The sequence below is a fragment of the Dipteris shenzhenensis genome, chromosome 18, assembly GCF_047967505.1.
Source record: "Dipteris shenzhenensis isolate YYH24624 ecotype China chromosome 18, Dip_SZ_1.0, whole genome shotgun sequence".
NCBI classification, from domain to species: domain Eukaryota; kingdom Viridiplantae; phylum Streptophyta; class Polypodiopsida; order Gleicheniales; family Dipteridaceae; genus Dipteris; species Dipteris shenzhenensis.
Genome location: NC_141613.1, coordinates 47,908,079 through 47,931,492, shown reverse-complemented (window position 1 = coordinate 47,931,492; position 23,414 = coordinate 47,908,079). Strand labels below are relative to the sequence as shown.

At 44.2% G+C, this 23,414-nt stretch overlaps 1 protein-coding gene across 2 annotated transcripts; it reads right to left on the bottom strand.

The window, feature by feature from the left end:
* Nucleotides 1-1,093: 1,093 nt before the first annotated feature.
* On the bottom strand, nt 1,094-22,824 carry LOC147891334 (TLD-domain containing nucleolar protein). Of its 2 annotated transcripts, XM_087389448.1 has the most exons (7): nt 22,478-22,823; nt 20,642-20,746; nt 20,418-20,503; nt 7,604-7,839; nt 2,758-2,938; nt 1,960-2,143; nt 1,094-1,769 (listed from the first exon to the last, which is right to left on the bottom strand). In XM_087389448.1, exons 1-7 carry the CDS (start codon nt 22,631-22,633, stop codon nt 1,452-1,454), a joined length of 1,266 nt encoding a protein of 421 aa, XP_087245574.1. In that variant the 5' UTR covers nt 22,634-22,823; the 3' UTR covers nt 1,094-1,451. The 2 variants fall into 2 exon arrangements, with proteins under 2 accessions (XP_087245574.1, XP_087245575.1); XM_087389449.1 differs by lacking the exon at nt 2,758-2,938 and having other exon boundaries at nt 1,960-2,135; nt 22,478-22,824.
* Between the last annotated feature and the right edge of the window lie 590 nt (nt 22,825-23,414).

Genomic DNA, 23,414 nt, shown 5'->3' with positions numbered 1-23,414 from the left:
ATGGGCTAATGCAAGGGAGAGAAAACAAGAGATTAGTCAACTATGATCCTTGTGCCTCAATAGTCCTTGGATGGGATATATCTCGTATCTGCCTCAATTGGGTCATCCCTTGCTGTAGTGCGAGGTGTGGCCTCTACAATCTCTGTATCTAGTGGGCCATATCAAAAGTGACACCTTGACTTTGGCAGTCCCCTCTGAGTAGAGCTAGGATAGGCTAGACTATGGTCTGTCTCTTCAATATGTGTTGTGTCTCTAGCAACACTATGTTTGCCCCCATGACCAACTCTTCTTATGTATATTTTCCTTTGCTAGAAGATTAAACATATTTTGTTTCTTGTTTGTCATCGCCGCCATGTCAATGCTTCGAGAATCTTTCATAATCTACTAGCTCTAATTCTTGCATGCAAGTGGCAGCCAAAATGAGTGCGCACATGCATGAAATATCATGGGTTTCATAAGGGAAGCCTCAGAACTAGAATGAACCAACTAGCTGACCCTATTGGCTATTCAACTAGATGTGAGCACTCATTGACACATTGTGGGAAACCGAGAGTGCACACACTCATTGACACATCGTGGAAGACCCAGAGTGAACCACTCGAGTAGCTCCAGCTCACCTTACCAACTCCTTACTGTCATGTGGACACCCACGGTCACCTTTATACCACGGGCCAAACATGACCCTGCCTACTTTTAAGGAAACATGTGCATTCATTAATATAGCATAAACTGTATAGCAGCAGAGCAAGATCGAACCAGCCAGACAAGCCACATCTTCTACTTCATTTAGTTTGAGCAAAAACGAGTTCACGATGCTTATTCAAGCAACAGTTTGTAATCCCAGTTAGCATTTTACACCCCTGATCCCTGCCTTCTAATTTCTTTGACCACCCCGATGATCGGTAGTCCTCAAGTTGTACAACCCCTTTCCTCTGTATTTTAATAATACATCCTACTTTGCAGCTTACACCCGTCCCATCTCCCTCTCTCCAAACTTTTAACTTCTGCAAGACTTTTGACAAATTGCAAAGGATTAATGACATGTAACAAATTTAGGGTGCTTTAAAGGCACCAAATAAAAAATAATGTGTTATATTACATTGCCCACAGCCTATTAATAATGTTTCAAGGGCTGAACCATAATACAAAACAAGGCCTGATAAATGTACTCATGTGGCTAGTTAAGAACTTCCACTTATCTTGGAAATTGAAGTTGCAACACTGTTAAAAAATTTCCCTTGGCATTGTTATGCTTGACTTTATGGAATGTACACACATGTTTACAGCACACATTGGTATTCTTTCCAACCCTTCGAGAACAATCATTTGTACCACTTGAAACACAGGTCATACAAAATTTCAATACATATCTCAAGCTTGACTGAGGTGTATTTACATTTGCAAGTAAAACACCTTGTTCACATGGTCTGTAAATTCTCCCTTGGAAATGTTCAGCCCATAGATTCACTTGCATTTGCAATACCAACCATATTGAGCATATGGCGGTCTTCTTTAAAGCGCTGCAATACTGTACCCTGAGAAGCAGGAATTGCCTTTGAGTCATCGTCTGTTTTTATAAGGGCTCCCCAGCATTCTATGACATCTGGCACAAACTCTGTGGTAGTAGACAGAAGTGGGCTATTATATGTCACAGAAGGAAATGTATATCCATGATCGAAACTGGCAGGGATGAATATCCCGAAATGGCCTATCTGCCCTCCAAAACCTATGCCATTGGGGATGCTCTCAGATGTGAAATTGATAGCACACTGAACACCCACAAGCAAGGATAATCAATTCAGGTGATCTGTGCAAAGATATGATAATGCCCATCAAATTGATAAAATTTCTCACTTCACCATTGCAAATTTCCATTGACTTCATGGTCGATCAACAGCAGGTAACATACAATGCGGCATGATGCAGTAAATCAAGAAATACACCATGCATGTAACTTACCCATTGCATGTTGCCATTTGCACCTGAAGGTCGATAGATAGCAGTTCGAGGTTGAAGAGTAAATAGGAAGGATTTCATATCTCCATAGAATTCATGATGTCTCTCCCATGGATGGCTTGCATATCCACCAAATATGTTTCCTCCTTGATCTTTTATGAGAACAACACTGGGCCCTCCTGCAGATCTGCCAGTTCTAAAATCAGCTAAAACTTGTCAAGCCCAATGTCAACCCAAACAAAAAAGATGAGTTACAATAAATATATAAACAAGTAAATATGATGACATACACTCAAGATTTAAATAGTAATACTAGAGTTTATACATTGGATGGCCGACCTGAAACAAACAACCAAAAAAAGAAACATAGAAAAAAACTGCGTAAGCCCATAAGCAGGCTCAAAACAGCACAGGTTTATATGAAGACTTTATGTAAATAATAAAAATTTCAATAGAACTGTTTAGCCCATCTTCTATCAAACAGCACCCCTGCTAGGAATAGCAGCAACGTTACTGAATGGTCAGCTTAAAACAGTTTATATCTGCTTAATCTTCAAGATTTTCCACATACATAGCAACATATATGATCACTGGCTTCATGTCTCTAATGCTGCTTCAATGTGAACTATTAACTCAAGTAATTCAATATACATGGCTAGACATGATCACTAGCCCCATCTCTAAAACCAAGCCCGGAGAAGAAAAGGCAAAGCAACTGAGATAATCAAAAGTTTCAGTGGTAATATAACCTAAGCCTTCTTCCGAGGTAAAATCTATGAATTGCTCTCGGAGAGAACTTACGATAGCTTATTAAGGAGTGTGTTGAAACTGAATCCATGAAGCGAGCTGTGGTATGAAAGAATCCACTCTTGTGCATCCTGCTGTTGGAGAACTCCAGCAATATGCCATGCAAACTCCTTCCTAAGAACTGGATTCAGGATTTCAGAACATCTGAGTTCAGGAACTTGCCTACCCATGATATCTGCTCTGCAAAGACCCCATTCAGAAGTTAAATTTGTAATGCTAAGACATCAAACCTATCGATCAAATTTGACCAACTTTTAGTTATAGCAACAAACAGAGAAGCTTCATATCCCTTGCATCACAGGATTCAAAGTTTACTTGTCAGTTTTGGGGGTACACAGCTGCACTGCTCCTTTCACGAATCCACAGTCAAAAGCATTTGATATTCTCAAGTGTTATGTCAATGATCAGTAGCATCAGTGGGAGGTTTATCTTCCCTTGGTCCAGGTCATCTTGAATGATTCCTTTCATCTAGTACTGGGCGAACATTACATGAAACAGCCTTTGGCAGGCAGTTCAAGTCTCTTCTCACACAGGCCACTGAGAAAGATTATGAATCAGATTGGGTTGTGGAATCTTATGCTGAGATTCTGGAGTCTGATGCCAAGACACGAATCCCAGGTGAACAAGCATCATCAAAATGTGCATCATGAAGAAGGTGATTGGGTGCAAGCCTATCTCATGTCTATATATTTGTAGTTAGCTATGCATTTCATGACTGTATTATATGGCCCAGCATTGTGAACCCTTGTTCATGGTTGGGGACTAAAGAGGCCAGTAGACTAGAGCTTTGATAGGATGCATCTGGAGCACTAATGGAGCTCTGGATCCGGGAGCCAGGAGATTTTTACATGGCCCATTTGGACCCTAACAGGGTGGAGCTCCCAATCACCACATGGCAGCTCCACAGGCTGCCACAACAGCAGCAAATTGGCTGGCTGGTCAGCCAGCCTGCTGGAGCCTCTTTGGTTCTATAAAAGGGCTGGGAAGGGAGCCTATTTGCTCATTAGTCCTCCCCACCTTTGAGATAGCATCAATACTCAGCAGTTCAGCCTGTAGCACCAGAGCAGCCTGCAGCCCTGGAATTCCCTTGGCCATCTGGCGGTACTCTACAGGTGTATGTACAGCAGCATTGTACTTCCAGCACATGTAATAAAGCAGCAGTTTAGGAAGGCTGTTCTCACTGTGCATTGTGGTGGGTTCTTTATCTTTGCAGTTTATGATCTATGTGCAAGTGTGTGACACGTAACCATAGGTCACAATGCTTGATAGAAGCTCCAAAGAGAAGGATGAAATGAACAGTGACCTGTAGGAGACTTTTCCCTAGTTTGGTGGTAGCTCAACGGGACATAAAAGCGTCTTTTTTAGGGGCCCAAAAATCCTTTTTTTTGGTGTGCTTTTAAGCTCTATTCAATGTAAGTATCCTCTAAGATGTATATTGTCGACTTGTTCAAGGACATGGGAAAAATACTCCTATAGACTAAATGCTGTGACAAAGTCTCCATTTTCTTCACAACAATTACATGGTTGCTACATGGACTCGTAGAAATGGTTGGTTGAACAAAATTCAATCATATATCTCTATTAAGAAATATACTTCTATTGGTAGCAATTTTTCCGAACCTTGTATTAGTACAGAAAATAAGATTGGGTGGAGCTTAAGATCTAATGTTCTTTAAATTGAACAAATATGCGTATGTGATCGTTGGATATAGTCTACTCAAAGTTGTATACCTAAAACATTTCACACGCGTAATTAAAGTCTAAACCTTAAACTTTTGTTTCACATGATATAATATAACATCAATACGTGAGTAATCATTTTTCGACCATTCAATGATGGGCCAAAAGATCGTCGTCTACTATAATAGGTTGCTTATGCTACCGAAACTTTCTCATCTAGTGCTCTTATATTAATATAATAGTGCCGGAAAAAATCTTATATATCCCATATTATCATGTATAATCATGCATGACTCAAAACTTCGAGGAATACCTTATCTTAGGTTTACACTAGACTACTCTATGGGCACACTACCCATAATTCATCATTTGGATAGACCTAGAAAAAGGTATTACGACTCCCACATTCAATTGATTTCAAGATTTGAAAAAATGAACATTATCTTTGAGATGCAAAGACCTTTGCATCCATATATAGAAATCTCCAAATAAGGACACTCATTTTGATAGAAAACTAGAAATAGAATTCAAAACCTACATACATTCCTAAATTTTGGACTTTTTTATTCAAAAAAGCTAGTTTTGACCATATACCAATGATTCTGATTTATAGATCCAAAAAATTGTGCCACTTTTATATATCTAGATGAATCCAGGAACGCGCCCAAACTCATCCTCTAAAACACACATAGTGCAGTTTCAATCTCATGATAGTCACTCATGAGGTTGAAACCATAAACTCCATCACACATAGCAGAGATTAGCTACTATGCCATCCCCACTAACATCATCAATGCCCAACATTGAGTGTAGACCATAGTATAAAGATATGCTCTCATACACACTCACACATACTTGAGCGTCCATTTAGCTTGAATGAAGAGAATGTGGACTACTTTTTGATTAGCCTTCTCCTTTAGTGCTAGTTTCCCTTCACCTCCAAGAGTGCCGACAAAAACTCAGTACGAAGACCTTTGTACACAACTGCTTGTGAAGACTATATAATTTCATTTTAGTTTCTCCCAAATGAGCATCCAAGCAAAAAAATGCTTAGACCATCTAGCTGATAAGGCAACACACCCTTAAGATGGAAAGAACTTATAGCAATATCAGCAGACCGCAACATGGACGAAGGCTTCACAAGGTGAAATTTGCTTGTAAGACCACTTTTAACCAAAACCTGAGGCTGCTATTTTTGGGTGCTGTTTTAAAAGAAAAAGTGATATATTCCATTCAAAACGAATCATACAATAGGTGGGAGAGAAAGTACTCTATCCCTAGCCTCAACAATGTGGCAAAAAAGCCATGGTGGTGGTCTAAAATGCCACGACATCCCAAAAGGGGTCAAATGAAAAAATAATGAGCAGTCCCATGTCCTCATGAAGGATAAAAGTCTCCCACGAGCTGCCAAAGAGGTGCATGTACACCGCTCCCACTGACTCCTGAGAGTGAAGATAATCTCTGCCCAAATGGAAGCGAGAGTGTCAGCCTCCGTGCATAAATGGCCCCCAAGGACAAAAGAACATCGCGAACACCATATCCGCCATAGGGTAATGCTGGAAATCACCTCCCAGGCTGACCCTGCAGGTGAAGTAGGCATGGAATCCTGAGCTGGTACAGGTACCAAAAAGTAAATCCTGCGGCTCCATGATGTTGACATTTGTGGGACCCCGTCTCTGGCGACGCTGCATGAAGAAACCGTGGTCTCCTGGCTCTAACTCAAAGAGAGCAAAGGCTCCAGATCCTCTCCCCCAAAGGGCAGCGCCCCATGTCATCAAAAAGGACTCGGATGTAACATATGAGAACAACCTAAAGATACCTGTCCATACCACTCTAGAGCTGGGGCAGTTTCATAAACAATGCTTACTAGATTCCTCTGCAATCTGACAACGCATACACAAGGAGGGTCTACCCATCTGCTGAAGCCAAGTACCCACAAGTATACCCCTATGTATAGTGAGCCAAAGAAAGTAGGAGACTTTCCTAGCTCTACTGATGCCCCAAAAGTGAGTCCAGTAGCTCAACAAGAGCTCTGCAGTAAGTCCCTGTGCGTGCCAATGCTGTGAGGCAGATGGTAGGTGATGAGAGTCTCTCTGCTGAAGCCTGTAACCTGCCCTCGTCGAGTACTGGAAAAAAGAAAGAGGATGAACGCCTGCCACCAGAGCAGGCCACGCCCACTCACCTGGGTCCCGGTCGAGCTCCGCAAGAGGTAGACCCTGAAAAATCCAAAGTCTCCATCTAGGATCCTCTGGAATGGTAAACCTGGAAGGATCTGTGGCCCATTCCTTACCCAGGCAACCAATGACCCTGACTCTCTGCCAAAGGAGCTCCCGTCGATCTAGGGGTTGAGTGGGATACAATCTGTCAGAGGAGTCCGTCTCAAAATAAGTAAACGATGCCGGTCCTAAACGAACTCCAATGCATAGCCCAGCCTCACTAAAACAACCTAACCAAGTAGAGATGGGATGAACATAGGCTGACTCTGTAAGCATATCCCTCCACTCCTGAGGAATAGCTCTCATGATCAGTAATCTGGTGGCAGCAATCTGTCCAAGTGGCCCGTGTCTATCTCTGATCTCCTCCTCTGACATCTCCACACCTCCTCTGAACCAATCTCTGACTGTCACAACCCCCTGAGCATGCCATCTGGCCAAGGGAGTCCTGAGTTCTGTACCAGGGGAAGATTCCTGATACCGAACCAGGGGGTTATGATAGAGTGGCTGTCGGGCAATTTCCTCTTTGGAGGAGGGAACTGCTCTGATGAGGTGTTGTCGAAAGTGATCCCTAGTTTCGAGCACTAGTTTATTAACATGTACAAAAAGTTACAAAATTTAATCGGAGGACTAATTTTTGAATGAAATTTAGACCATAAGAAAGGAACATGGTGAAGATAGCATATGAAAATTCGTTGTATGCAGCTTGTGAAAATTCCTCAAACATGGCCATTTAGTAGGACATTTTTATGTTTGAAGACATATTAATGTCATGTTACCAAACTAGTATTTAAAACAATTTCTAGAGATGAACATACAAAGTAATGAAGCTGCTAGAGCATTTGTTTGTAAACACTGTTTACCTCTTCTCAAGAGATAAGAAGGAATTATGAACATTCAGAATACCATTCCAAGCATGGGTAAACGATCTGAAGAATGATACCCACCAGCAGCTGGTTCTGCCATCAAGCCACATAAAAACTTCTTTAAGGATGGTACAAGAAGGCACCATTTGCGGAAATCTTCTAGAGACATGCATCTTTCACCATCAGTTTTTATAGAAAAGTCTGCAGCTTTTAAAAATCCCTGTATACTACTCTCAGGCAAACTAGCGCCAGGGATAGACTCTTCTGGACCCAGCACTGTCTCAAGTGTTGAAAGCACAATAGCCTCCACTTCACTCCTGATATCAAGCAACAAGAATACACCTTGTTCAGTAAGGAAACAAGCTGCTTCACTGGTATTTTCAACAAATAAAATTATAGACAGAACAACAAAAGCATCTGCTATATGTAAAAGAAAGCAAAAGAAACACTGATCATTGCATTTAGCAAAAGAATGTATGCCAAAAATAAAAGAACGCTACACAGTTTTAGATATACATTCAAATCCAGAGGATAGGTGGGAAGATACGCGCATTGGTGTTTCAACAAACAAAATTAGAAACTGGACAACAAAAGCATCTCAAAACAGAAGGAAATGAGCAAAAGAAAGCATGCCCAAAAAGTGAAGGACAGCTACACAGCTTTAGAATCCATAGGATAGGTGGGAAGATATAGGCCTGCCACACATTCCCCCCCAAAGACCCCCCCCCCACAAACCCCACCCAAGCTTGCTTTGGGAATGATGATGAGCCTTGGAAGCAATATGATTCTGTTCAGCTTGTGCGAGAAAAGCTTTAGATGTGCATCCGAATCCATAGGATAGGTGGGAAGATATATGCCCGCCATGTTGGGTAGAGTGAGCAACGGAAGCCACATAGATGGAAGAAAGAGCTGAAATCTGGCTGTAAGCTCTATCAGCCCCGCACGGGCAAGTGTTTTTGACAGTCCAGCAAAGGCATAGTGGTAGATTCATCAAACACAACATCCCGACTGACAAAACACTTGCCCGTGCAGGGCTGATAGAGCTTATAGCCCTTGCTTCCATCTGTGTGGCTTCCGTTGCTCACTCTACCCAACAGTGGTATCAGAGCTATACCCAATAAAAATGCACTTGACAACTTTATCATCCAACTTTTGGATGCTTGGCCTATGCTCATGTGCCTTCACAGACACGCACCAAGTTGGATTATAAAGCTGTCAAGTGCATTTTTATTGGGTATGGCTCCTGGGTATGGCTCCGATACCACTGTTGGGTAGAGTGAGCAACGGAAGCCACACAAATGGAAGCAAGGGCTATAAGCTCTATCAGCCCCGCACGGGCAAGTCTTTTGTCAGTCAGGATGTTGTGTTTGATGAATCTACCACTATGCTTTTGCTGGACATAAGCCTGGTTTTCACTTCTCTTCTGAGGATGGCAGCGGTACATGTGATGTCACTCTCTATCAGCAGGCAGTTGGTTGTTTGAATTACATATGCTATACGAAACCTGATCTACAGTATGCTATCTCACAGTTGAATAGATATATGCACAGCCCATCTATGCACCATTGGCATGCCGTGAAGCGTGTTTTCAGATATCTCAAAGGCACTAAGCATTTAGGCCTTCTTTATGGGGCTGATACTTCACTTGTCATGCATGGATTCACTGATAGTGATTGGGCTGGTTGTTCGGACACTCATGTATCACATAGTGGCAACTATTTTATGCTTGGTACTTCCTGTGTTTCTTGGTTCAGCAAGAAGCAGAGTACAGCTGCTACCTCTAGCTGTGAAGCTGCGTACAGAGCAGCTTTTACAACTATAGTGGAATGTGTTTGGCTTCGGAAGCTACTTGTAGATCTTTATGCATGTCCGACTTCTCCTACCGTCATCTTCACTGATAGTTAGAGTGCTGTAGCTGTTGCACGGAATCTTGTTTTCCATGCTCGCACAAAGCATATTGAGGTTCACTATCACTATGTCAGAGAGCGATTATCAACAGGTGATATTCAGTTGTCTTATGTTCCCACTGAAGACAACTTGGCAGATCTTTTTACCTCGAAGGCTCTACCTCGACCTAAGTTTGAGGCTTTTCGACAAGCTTTAAACTTGGTACCTTTTGTAACTTGTTCTATTGTACTCTGTACAGTCATAGGTTGCTATATCCCTACGGGACAAACATATGCAACCATGACATTAGATATTCAGGTATCTTGAGCCATGTCCATGATACTTCAGCCCATACCATGGAGGGTGTTTGTAGGCCATTCTATGGGCTATCCATAGGTGCCACTTATTCCTTGGTATGTGTATTGTAGGCCGAGTTATAGTCAGTTAGGACTATCGGTACAGTTAGTACATGTACCACCTAGGTCAATTGGGCAACGATCATGTTTGCAGGGCTTGCTTGGAGGGCCAGCAACACAGGGACAAGTGCCCACAAGAGGCCTCATCATGGGCCAAGAAGCCGCTCAAGTTGGTCCAAAGAATGTTCTGGCGACCGGAGGAATGAGTAGAACCCTACGAGAGGCTCACCCAGCCATTGCGGTAGATTAGGGAACTCCACCCGCACAGAACACTCATGAAGAGAAATGTATCCACACTAAACGTCGGGGTCTAGGGCATAACGAGCACAGCCGTGCCACTGAACCAAGAGGATCTCCCCACCAGTTCATTACGAACTATTTATGAAACACATTGCAACACGAAGAAGCCTTTTCCAAGGAATTTGGCCTCAAAACCACAACACACAAGCAGATGCACTCATAATCCAGAAACTCCTCTAGTTCCTTCGTTGTCGGCAACCTAGCCTGCCCGGAAGACGTGTATCGTTCAAGAATTGTTACGAAACCACAAGCTACAAGCTTTGTACTCAGCAATCTTTCAATGGGAAATAGATAAACCTTGGGGAGGGGCTAGCCAATTTGTGATTCTGTGCCCTGGCGTGAGTCGTGAGCATGAAATTTTCTTTGTGAATGCTTTGCTTTAGCCATAGCGTGAAATCTGCTCGTGAAACGTGGACATTAGCTGCATAGCTTCTGATTTCATGAGATTATCTGTAAAGGTTTTGATTAAGCAGGCTCACGCCCCTTTCTCAAGGGGCAACGATCTAGATAGAGGGGCACAACCCAGATCCTGGTGCAAGGGATGATCTACAATCCACGTTTGGGAGCAGTGGGAAGCGCAATGCCAAGCCTGCACGGTGGTTCATGTTTAAGCTTACACTGTGTAACAACACGTTGAGCTTGATCACGTGCGAGCCAACACCAACAACGATCGGTGCATCTACCTGATGGGAGCAATGACCTACATCAAATCTCTTAGTGCAACTATCCGCCACACTCGTACCTTGCACGGACTCCAATATGTGGTGCAAGAAATTGAAGTTGGGTTGTTCAAGTGTGTAGATGAGTCAACCTTTGATACCGGTGTATAGTGCATGGGATTGTCAGTCCATGGGTGCTCCAATCTCGTGTGACACTGTTCACTCTTTGACACCACAACACTCGAGGTACACGGTAGACAGATAACACTCGAGGTACACAGTAGATAGATACGCCGCCCTCTCCCGATCAAGTTTCTCCACATGGAGTGGGCAATGCTAACCAAGGCCAAGCAAGACATGCAGTCGAAAGCAGGAAATATTGAAATGAAGATTCATACTGAGTTGTACCAGCAGAGCTCACCAAGGCACGCAAAGATCCTTTCCTCTACAAGCTTGAGGGGGCTGCTCACATGGAGGAATTGGGTACACATATGGTTGTTCCCCATGGGAGGCAGAGATTCCACTCTATCTCTCCTTCCTCTGCAAAAGAATCCACTCAGAAACGTGGCCGATCTCTCCACAAAGATAAATCTAGGAAGCGACATAAGAAGACTCTAAGTTTTTCCCCTTCACATTCATCTTCCAGCCCCAGAACATTGTCTTCTTCATTTAAATCTTCCCGAAAACATATGAGAAAGGGAAAGAAACTTCTAGTACTTCCTCTTCCAATTCCTCTTCTTCAAGTCACCTATACCTAAGTCCACACGGAAGAGGTCATCCAAAGGAAAACATGCAGCAACCAAGGCAGTAGAGCCCTGGGAATTTAAAGAAGGTGGTAAGTCTCTGAAATTTGTCAAGTATAATGGCCAATATGGTCGAAAGAAAAGGCCTATGCAATTCATAAGGTAATTTGATACTGCCTTTGGCTAACAGATTGCGTATGGTCAGTCTGCATCTCACAAGAAAAACTATTGCATGGTGGAGTGCACAGACCACAGATGGCTCAACTCCAAAAGATTGGAAGGGCTTCAAGAAAGCCTTTTACAGGCAGTTTATGCCGAAGCAATTCAAAGACTATGTCCTCCTCAGCTGGGAGAGTTTGCATATAGATGCAAGAGATACAGTAGAGACCCGTAATCAAAAAAATTGGGATGCTTATTTGCACTTTGCACCTTTCAAGAAGGTATCTAAAAAGACCCAGCTCAGGAAGTACAGGGCTGGTCTGAGTCCCAAGATACAGGCTGTGTAATACCCAACATATCAAAGGCATACAAGATATTATGCATTCGGCCTCGATGGCTAGTCTTATGCACATGCAGGACCCTGCTACTGTGCCATCACTTCAAGTAGGCATAACAGAGGAAAAAAAGCCAGCCCCACCCAAGTTTGAGAAAAGAGGGTTTCCCGAGGTTGAGAAAAGGGAAGTTCGGCCTTAGAAGCCGAGGGGAAATCAGATGCCAACAGCTAATGAGGGAAGATCCACTTTCGCCCCGAACAGATTGCCATTCTCATAAAGAGGGAAAATGTTTCAGGTGTGGTAATGAATGGCATGTGGCTACCCAACGCCCTGAGAGACCTACAACCTCGAAGGAGCGAAAGAAGCCCCAAGTACTGCCCAGGCCAGTGGCAAGAAGAATCCCAAATATATTGGGACGAGTCAAAATCCCAAATATATTGGGACAAGTCAGTAATCTCGAAGAAAGGGAAGTATTCCTTGCATGTGGAAAAGCTAGAGACAAGCAAGCACTGATACCATTTGACCCAGCGGCTACAGATAATTTTATATAAGAAGATCTAGCTCTAAGACTAGGTATCAGAACTAAAGTGTTGGGCAGGGCTCTTGATAACGATAAAATGTTTCATGGGAACCCGGTGCTTATTACTCCCTTGATTGCAAAGCTCTGTTTGCATGTACAGAACTATGCAGACCAGGAAGACTTTTTCATTTCGCCTCTCAAGATCATGATGTTGTACTTGGTATGCCTTGTTTCGTCATAGGAGAGTGAAGTTATCCCTCCCAAAGAGGGTGTTGGATCTTGTATAAAAAGGAAAAGCCCATCGGATTGTTGCAAAGAACAGAGGGAAAACTATTCCCATTGGATCTGATACTTCTGCTAGAAAAATAATAAAGTCCGTCGTTTCGCATACAGAGTTTTTGTTAAAGAAAAAGACCTAGAAATGCATGCTGAGATAAATGTTTCTGATAAAGAAAAAATCCAGTTTCTTGTGAGCTTTAAAGATTGTTTCTCAAATGCCTACCTCTTGAGAGACTAGAAGATCATCAGAGGAACTTATGCCAGGCAGTGAGCCACTTAATAAACCACCCTGTAGGGTTAGTGCTACACAAAGAGAGGAGAGCATGGCCCAGGTGCAGTATTTGCCGTCCAAAGGGTTAATTCAGCCCAGCTCCTCTCCTCTCTATGCCCCTATACATCTAGTTCAGAAGAAGAATGGTTCCTTCTGCATCTACATTGATTACCACGCAATTAATAAAATGACTATCAAGAATAGATTCCCTGTTCCATGCATAGATGATGTGTTAGATGAGTTAAGTGGAGCTTCAATATTTAGCAAGATAGATCTAAAAAGTAGCAATCATCAAGTCCGCATACAACCACAAGATGTGCAAAAGATCGCATTCTGCACTCTTTGGTTTATATGAGTATTTGGTGATGTCATTTGGTTTGACATGCTCCTGCCACTTTCAACAGAACGATGGATCTTTTCTTCCACCTTTTAGGCACTTCACAAGTGTTTTCTTCGATGATAATATAATCTTTTCAAAGTTTGAAGAAGAGCACAGGAAACATCTTGCTTCTTGCCTTTCAAGAGCTGCGTAATAATATCAAAACGAGTGAAATTTTCCTGGAAGAGATTTATTATTTGGGGCATATCTTTTTCAAGAATGGGATACAGATGGATCCTGCTAAGAAACAAGCCATTCAAGAATGGCCTGAACTGAAAACTATACATGAAGTACACAGCTTCTTGGGCCTCTGTTCTTATTATAGGAGATTTATCAAGGACTTTGTTGACATTGCTGCTTCACTTCATAATCTAACAAAGAACAATGGACCACAAAAGACAGTATTTCATGCTCTCAAAGGAAGCTGACTACAAGATTAATTCTTGTTGTCCCTAACCTGTACAAGCCCTTTGATGTGGATTGTGATGCTTGTGGAGAGTGTGTTGGTGCTGCTCTTCATCAGGATAGAACCCTTGCATTCTGTGCACCAAAGACCACTTCGAGTCTGGGCCTCAAAGGACGACTGTCCATCCACCTTTATTCTATCCTTCAGGCCTACTCTTTCTTGAGTTGCGGCCATGCGGATGATCCCTCCTCTCTTGGGAGCTGGGTGGTCGTAGTCGATGCTGAGGTTGAGTTAAGTTTGTTAATGGTTCTCTGGCACGTAATAATACGAGTCATTGGCCACCACCTCATCTCGTCAAGTAGGGGCTTATGGAAGCCGAAGACTACGAGATGCTGAAAGGCATATGGGAATTTATGAGAAAGAGTTACTAGCTGCAAACACATGGAAGCATTATCTTTTGGGTGCTGATTTTACTGTTAAAACGGAGCATGAAAGTTTGAGATATTTCTTAACATAGACTAAGCTCTCAGAAAAGCACATGAAATCGGCAAATCTGTTGTCCATGTTTCACTTTCAGATTGTCCATATAGCAAGAGCTCAAAATAGGGTGGTAGAGGCTCTATCTCGAAGACCCCATGTCAATAATGTCACCATTGCTTACCACATGGATCTTGAAAAGATGAGAGAGCAGTCTACTAGCCAATATCCCATGAAATATGGGTATCTAATGAAGGATGACTACCTATGCATTAGCGAAAACATGAGACATAAAATTTTGGAGTAATGCCATGCACCCCCGTATGCTGGACATAGAGGTATTGCAGCTACTGCTCAACCCTTGGAGAGAGTTTTACTAGCCAGCCATGCGCAAGGATATACAAAAGATTGTTACAGAATGCCTTATTTGTGAGAAAGTTAAGTATGACAGACGGAAGGGACTTAGCCTTCTGATGCCTCTTCCTATGCCTCAGGCACCATGGGAAGGTATAGCAATGGAATTTATCTTTGATTTGCCATGATCAAAGACAAGGAATCATGGGATATGGACTATAATAGACAGATTCAACAAAAAAGCCCATTTAATTCCAATACAGAAGACTATTAAGGCAGACCATATGGTCAAAGCTTTCTTGGCTCAGATCTTCAAGCACCATAGTATGCCAAAGTCCATTGTCAATGACCAAGATTCCAGAATGACCAGTCTATTTTGGAGAAATTTAATTGACAATATGGGGACGAGCCTGATTTTTTCTTCTTCTTTCCAGGTCAAAGTGAGGCAGCAAATTCAACTGTGTTAGACCTTTTGAAATAACATTTTGTAGGAAGTGAAGGCTGTAATGAAGGTGGGAAACAGCAGGGAATTAGGTGGGAAATAGGTGGGAAAAAGAAGGGAAATTGGTGGCAAGATAGGAGAAAGAAGGGGGGGACTATATAAGTCAGCCCCTAATGATTTGTATGGTACCTTTTTGATGTGACATCTAATCCTATCTACCCTCCCTCCTCCTTCCTGCTTCCTACTGCCTACGCTCACACTCTCTCTCCTCCCTCTCGATCTCTCTATCCCCTCATCCTTCTCTCTCTTCCTCTCTCTTTCCCCCTCTCCTCTCTTCTCCTCCCTTCCTTCTGCTATTCACTCCCCATCTCCAAATCTGTCCATATGCACCCTTACATCAGGATATCCCAAACCTTTCAGCCCACGGGGAAGTTCTCCTCGTTGGGGACTTCAACGCCAGGACGAGCACGCGCCAGGCACCACTCTTGGACTTCCGAGACGACTCTATCATGCTACCAGACATGGACCTAGACGGAGCAGGTATGACCAGGACCTCATCGGACCGACACGGGCCTGTTACACCATATGGGCACGCGCTCCTTGATCTGGGCAGGATGCATGATCTCATCATCTACAACGGGCTCGACCTATGGCCCTCCTCAGGTGGTTTTACTTGCTTCCCACACGGGGGGGGCACTAGTATAGTAGATTACATCATGGGATCCCCTACCTTCACTTCATGTATCACCGACTTCACCATAGCACCACTCCCTCCAAGAGCTGATCACACATACCTATTCTTCACTATCGCCACCCCACGCTTAGCCACACCACACACACCACATAGGAAACACGACACCTACCACAACATACACTTTGATCACAGCCTCTCACCGGCCTACTCTGGACGCCTAAATAGACTCCTAACCTACATCGATCACATACCACTCATAGAGGACCGTGCTGCCCTGATTAGTCGCACACTCCACGAGGCTGCCCTCCAAATCTTTCCCCACACCACACGGTCCACTAGACCACCACCTCTTGGTTCTGTACCCTGCAACAATTGGTACGATGCGCAGTGCAAGGCTTATCACCGACAGCTCTGATTTGAAACCAGATGTCACCTCCCGAACACACCAGACACAGTACGCAAGTACCGACGTCTCGTACGTCGAAAGAAGCAAGCATTTCTTCGTCGAAATGAGGAGGAGCTGCTGCACATCTTGTATAGCAGCAACTCTAAGGATTTTTTACGGAGATTCCTTGAGCGTAGGTCCCCATCACCCCTCACCAACACGAGAGTCTGGCACACGTATGCACACCATCTTTATGATGTCCCACACCAGCCCACTCCAGATCTCATACACACACCTCGCCCCACCACTTGCACGTTGTTCACCAGAGGGGGAGTCAAGGACGCAACATTGAAACTGCACAACGGCTGAGCGAAGGATCACGAGGGTCTATGCACTGAGTTTATCGCATATGGGATCGACACGTTAGCCTTGATCCTAGCAAATCTATTCAATGACGCTGTTTGCCTTAGCTTCCCCCGCACCTGGACACTCAACACCATCACCCCCATCCACAAGGCAAGGGATCCCATGGACCCGAGTAACTACAGGACTATCATGATTGGACATGTGATGTCCAAGATCTATGCAGCTGTATTGGATGCATCGGTCAGCCTATTCGCAGAGATGAGAGGGCTCAGAGCAGAGGGTTAGGCCGGTTTCAGGCGAGACCATGGGACTATGTATCACATACTCACACTCAGGAGTGTCGTTAAGGAGGCCGGATCACGGAAGGAGAGGGTATATTGTTGCTTTGTGGATTTTCGCAAAGCCTTTGACACAGTACCTCAAGCTCGTCTCATCACACGCCTACAAACACTAGGATTTGATCAGGAGATCATCTGGGTAGTCATGGCACTGTATGAGAGAGTCTTAAGCCAAGTTCGGACAGGCACAGGTTGGACAGATGAGATCCTGAGTACCATAGGGGTCAAACAAGGTTGTCCCTTATCACCGACCCTGTTTGGCCTCTACATCGATGAGCTTGAGACTTTCATGGGGGCGTCCTGAGGGACCGGTTGCTCACTTGCCGGGATCATCATCAAGATTCTTCTTTATGCAGATGACGTGGCACTCTTGTCGTCCACACCCGAGGGGCTCCAGCGACACCTGGATGCACTGCAGGCTTTTCGTTTATCCCATGATTTGGAGGTCAACCTTGGCAAGACCAAGGTCATGATCTTTAACACCTCTCGAGCAAACATGCAACAGAAGCAGGTTACTTTTACTTTCAGTGGGTCACCAGTTGAGATCGTATCCTCATACACTTACCTAGGGGTCATCAGAAGCCTTAAAAGCCTTTGCTTTACTAAAGGAAGCAACTACCACCTAGCATAAGCACAGTGGGACCAGCAGTTTGGTGTGAGGACCGATGCCAGTGACTATGCAATCAGGGCATTATTGGATCAGCATGGTGACCCCATCACATTTGAAAGACGCAATCTGATTCCAGCCAAGACCCGGTACTCAGCCTACGACAAGGAGCTGTTGGCAGTCATCCATGGCTTGAAGACTTGGAAGCACTTTCTCTTTGGACTGGTGTTCACAATTCGCACGGATCACCAGGCATTGTGAGCAATCCAATGGTCTAATAGCCAGTTCATTTAGAATCAGAGCTTCCAACAGTTCGAGATGGCATGATGGAGTATGTCCTTGGAGCGGACCATGTGGTTTCAGATGCTCTTAGCAAGAAGGGCATGGTCACTTCCATTTCCCTTGTCCAAGAAGCCATGCTTGAGATGCAAAATCATTATCACGATGCACCTGAGTTTCAGAATCATTGATACAAAGTGGTGCTCCATTGTCACCCCAATGATTACTCCATACATGACGGGTGGTTTTTTTACAAAGGACGCTTATGTGTTCTTTCCCCATTCCGACCTACATTGTTGAATGTGGTAGATGACTCAACATTGGGCCGACATAGAGGGGTGCACGACACCCTTGAAAAGTTGGAAAGAAAGTTCTTTTGGAGGCAGTGACGTATACAACTACGTTTACGCAGTCCCAAGTATACCAAGGTTCCTTATGGGAAGTTTGTCCAGCCCGTACAGAATCCTTTTTCTTTTTTTAGGGGCAGAAAAAGTAATTTTATATTAGCTTGAGTAAACTTTGTACATCATCAGAGTTCATCCAAAACAAGTGAGCTGACCTCACATAAGCTTGCTCTCTTGTGATAACAACAAAAAACAGTAGATTCCTCAATAAATATTGAGAGATGCTTCATGAACATGGAAGGAGAAGCTGGTGGATTCCTCATTGGAGTCAGTAGTATGAGCTGTGACAGCAGGGACAACAGGAACAGCAGCCATTAGAGCAGATCAGCATGGATTTCATGACAGAACTTCCACTGGCCATTGGTTCCAGGACACGATGCGTTTGAACATTTCAATGCATAGGACATTGCCCATTTATTCCTCAGACAGTGATACCCAATGTGCAGCCTTTCCAGGTCCATTGTTTCAAACAAAGACTGCAAGTTCGCCAGTCAGTTATAGAGGGCCCTATTTGATAACTTTGGGGCAAACTCAGTTTTTCAGATGGCCACATGAATATATACAATCAGATCGCCTTCAATGTTCTGAAGTACTATGTCGCCAATTCCAAGAGCAGTTCCTTCCTTTAGTCGAATGACACCCATTCCACCAGTGTCATCAAGACACCCTATTAGGCAACCTTCTCACACGAACATCCAAGAAGCTATACAAAGCCCTATGAGCAAATCACGGAGCTTATCAAGGAGTGATGCCAATTGCAAGCCAAAGCTCAGGAGCAGTACCAATCACAAGCCAACAAACATAGAAGCAATGCAGGGTACAAGTAAGGGCATTGGGTATAACTTCGCATCACGAAGAAGCCCCTTAAACAGATTGGGAAGAAATGCCCTACCCAAGACATGGACCATGCACCCTGTTACAGTCCATCCCGATGTGGGGCAGCCAATAATCGTAGATGAGGCCGAGGTCATGGAACTTGAGCAGATCCTTTTCCATTGGCTTTAGAAGTGCATGGGCAACCGTCAACGTCACTATGAAGTCAAATTCAAGCATCACAACTCACATGGACTGACGAGGATTTCATCTCCAAATATCCTCACCTCGCTTCAGCTTAAAAGGAGGCAACACGTTTCCCTTGTTTAAGCTTCAACAGAAGGGGATGTCATGGGTATTTGTAAGCCTATTGCATGATTGCCTTGCTGACAGCAGCCCCAAACAGCAGATGCAGCAGACACAATGAGGCTGTACAGCCTGTACACGCTGCTGACACTATCTGCATGCTGCTGATGTCACTTGTAGGTACAGATGTAGGTACACGCAGGTTCCCAGACAGTGGTAGAGGCTGGTATAGGTCGGCAGGCAGGCCAGACCTGCCACGAAATGTGTAGAAGACAGTCCAGGTGCAGAAGCACCCGGCCTGCCATGTAGTAAGATGGGGTAGGTGGCTACAGCACCATCCCCAGTGATAGTAATTAGCCAACAGGAAGTGGCAATAACTAGTTTATGAATCTCATGCCAGCAGAACAGTCAAGTCCACCAGTAGGAGGCTGCAGGAGGGACCCAAACCTATACAACGGCTCCCCCTCCCCCTCATTCCAGGACCAGTTAGAGCAACCTAGACACCAGCTCCAGACGCAGTTCAGCACCAGGCCCCTGGAGGGGAGGACCAGTCTGCCTCATTTCCATTCTCCATCCTCACAGGAAGGGTGACCTCCAACAGTTGTTCTCGCCTACGAGTGACAGTTGTACTCAGCCTTCTGGCTTAGTGGTAGACAACAAATACTCTCTGCGAAGGAGGGAGCTATTGCAACCCAATCCCGCCTCATTCTCACACTCGCTGACAGCAAAGCACATGCTTCTTTACAGTTCATGCATTCCACACAGTAGAGAGATAATAGACTAGAGTGAGAGCAAGGTCGATATCTCGTCTATTACACATGTACACCTGATGGCCAGGAGTTATGGCTTAGTGGAAGGGACATGAGGCATAGAATGCATGCTTTGACTATCAAGTGGACTAGCTTCCCTTATGGTCTAGATATCAAGCTTGGAGGTGAATGGAAATCTTGAATCTAGGTCGTAGGAGCATGAGGGAGCTTCACACACATACGCTTGTATTTGTGTATTCATTTGCCTACTTTATATCCCTTGCATATCATAAATGAGAGGAGAGAGAAAGAGAGAGAGAGAGAGACCTCTGCACAAGACCATCCCCTAGTAAATCCATGAGCTGGTATATGAAATTTTCGACTTCACTTGGCGACCCCTTCTCGTAAACTGCCTGAAAATAATGCAAGAGTGAAAATAGAGGCGACAAGCAAGACCCAACAAAATTCTGCCCTTGCACAAGGCCTTAAAAGTAATGAAACACAAGCACTATTCTAAACACACTCAATCTCTTGATAAAAGTATTGCCAACCTTCGAAATAACTAGATCTTCATAAAGAATACGCTGATCTCTTCTCATCGAGGAGACTACATCAAACAGCCTAGACCCAAGAGATCCATGAATTCTGTAGTAAGCCTGCACATGCAGGAAAGAAAATAGCTTTATCAGATAAATGTAGATTTACAAATACGATACAAATTCAAGATAACGGTGATAGACTTAAACATAATAAAACAAAAAGATGAATACGCATCAATGTGCAAAGAATCTTCTGCAAGCAATTCAAGCTAAATTATATTGCATAGATTCAATTCAACAAGACAAAATTGAGATTGGCAGCACAGGAAGAGAAGAGGAGCTCAGATCTGCCCCCTATTTTGGCAAAAGTTAGCCCAGCCTTGGCTGGAGGCTTGTTGCTCACCTGCCTTGGAAAACGTGGCCGCATGCCACGTGTCACCATCGGGATGCACCACCGGGTACAGGGGTCCCAAACCCTGCCCCATAGCCATGCAGAGCCTCTCCCACATCCAACAAAAGGCCGGCGGGATAGTGGGAGAGGGGCTCATTATGTTTTTATATTCAAGGATACTTGTGTCCCCATATAGCTTATGGGATTTTTTTTCCTTCATCTTCCACGTGTCAACCACACATCAAGGGGCTCCAATACCCCTCCAGTACATTCATATTACCAAGGTACCACTAGGGGGGTTAGGACCACACACAAAGGCCCCACAATTTCCAACACCCCCCCATGGGCCTAACACCACGAGAGAGAACTAGCCGGCCAAATATTGCTGACCACCCACACAGGGCACGGTCAGACACACATGGCAACCACCCACACGGCACAGCTGCCCTAATCAAACGCCGCCCAGTTCACGAACCATTCAGCCGCCATCTATGAAATTCTGCTGCAGCAACTGTCCAACAGAGGAGACACACCATCCGCAATCATAGCGCACACGGGAGCGCCACTTCCCGCACACGCACAGTTGGACAGTCCACCAGGCCATAGAGCACACAGTACACACAGTGTGTGCCACCACAGACAAGCAGTTATCAAATCAGAGATATCGCTCGTAACCTGCTCTGATACCATCTTGGACAACGTGGCCGGATGCCTCGTGTCACCATCGGGATGCACCGGGTACAAGGGTCCCACACCCCGCCGCCCCATAGCCATACAGAGCCTCTCCCACATCCAACAAAAGGCCGGCGCGATAGTGGGAGAGGGGCTCATTATGTTTTTATATTCAAGGATACTTGTGTCCCCATATAGCTTATGGGATTTCTTTTTCTTCATCTTCCACGTGTCAACTGCACATCAAGGGGCTCCAATACCCCTCTAATATATTCATATTACCAAGGTACCACTAGGGGGTGAGGACCACACACAAAGGCCCCACAATTTCCAACAACCTGAGCATTGTTTTGATCACAATTGTGGATGGATATATCTGAGTCTACTTCCATACATTCCCAGCTGTACTTTGCTTAGTTTGTATGCATCTAATTTGGTTTTCATCATGAAGAGGTTTCTAGATCCATCCCGCTGATGTGAGGTTGAAGTTTCATAACTTCTGTTTCTAACATTGAGATCGTGTTCAAGCAGATGAAGCACAGTCTGGCAACGGGGGATTAAAATGAGCAGGAACCATAAAGGTTTACTTACAAATGCCGGTTAAATCATCATGACCAATGCTGTCTACTACTATGGATAAAACAGGTGCATAAGCCTAGCCCATATTGGAGCAACGGCTTTTTAAAAAGAAGCATATGAATGCAGGGGCCAATTGCTTGAACCTAAAAAAGAACTGTTCAGATCGTCAATCAAAAGCTATGACAAAACCTTCAACAGAAACCGACCTGAAAAACAGATGCACTGACATATTCTCCATTGCTCCTAGATTGCGAAGCTAGAGACACAAATAACGCCTTCAGATTCTGGAGCTCAGATTGAGAAAATCTTTTGGTGGCTGAAATGAATTCAGGACTGGAAGAGCGACCATGCTTGTTGCCCATACTCTCTCTCTCTCTCTTAACTGCAAGTCGCCCGCTCCCTCCTCCTCTCTCCTCTAACTGCCACCCACATGCCCACTGTCGCTCCGCCCCTTCTCGCTCCCTCTCTCTACTATTTGAATAGTTGGACAAATCAGACCCGTTGCGCGAAATCGCTTGTGGTGCAGAGCCTGCAATAGAGACTTCAGCGCCACTGTACACCTCATCCACGTTGTTATCGAAGACACGTCAGCTTTTCTGACGATTAATACAGTTTTTAGCACTCTCTTTTTTTAAAGGCACGAGTAGCTTGATTAGACACCCGCTCCTCGGGGTCTCGAGCTGGTAAAATGTCTTTAATTTCCAGAAATACAATTTCAACCCGAGGCATCGCTTGGCTTGGGTCACTCAATTTTGGTTATAGTAAAGGTTAAGTATAGACGGTCAAATTTCCAATTTAAAAAGATGGCCTTTCCATATTTATATGCAATCCCATGTGTCAATTAATGGGAATATGTATGACATGAATCTCCAATTTACCACCTAGGCCAAGAGGAGAAGGTGAACACACACACACACATAGTGTGAGAGAGAGAGAGACGTTTGTTATGCCCAATGGCAAGAGTTAAAATTGTACCAACATCACTAGATCTATCAAATGTGTCATGGTCAATGCTAGTGTTGTTGGCAAGGCTTGTATGCTAATCTCTCACACCACTAACACAACTCTTTTTAAACACAATAAAATAATATTTAAATGCAAGCAACATACTTTAACAAAAATCCACTCTATGAATGAGTGTAT

Bases quoted from the DNA above. Each gene is read 5' to 3' on its own strand.
- LOC147891334 (XM_087389448.1), bottom strand. From the start codon at position 22,633: ATGGGCAACAAGCATGGTCGCTCTTCCAGTCCTGAATTCATTTCAGCC. The intron at 7,840-20,417 runs GTCTCTCTCTCT...GCTTGATATCAG, and splicing joins GGGGATGGTCTTGTGCAGAG to GAGTGAAGTGGAGGCTATTG. The intron at 2,939-7,603 runs GTGGGTATCATT...TTTGCAGAGCAG, and splicing joins GATGGCAGAACCAGCTGCTG to ATATCATGGGTAGGCAAGTT.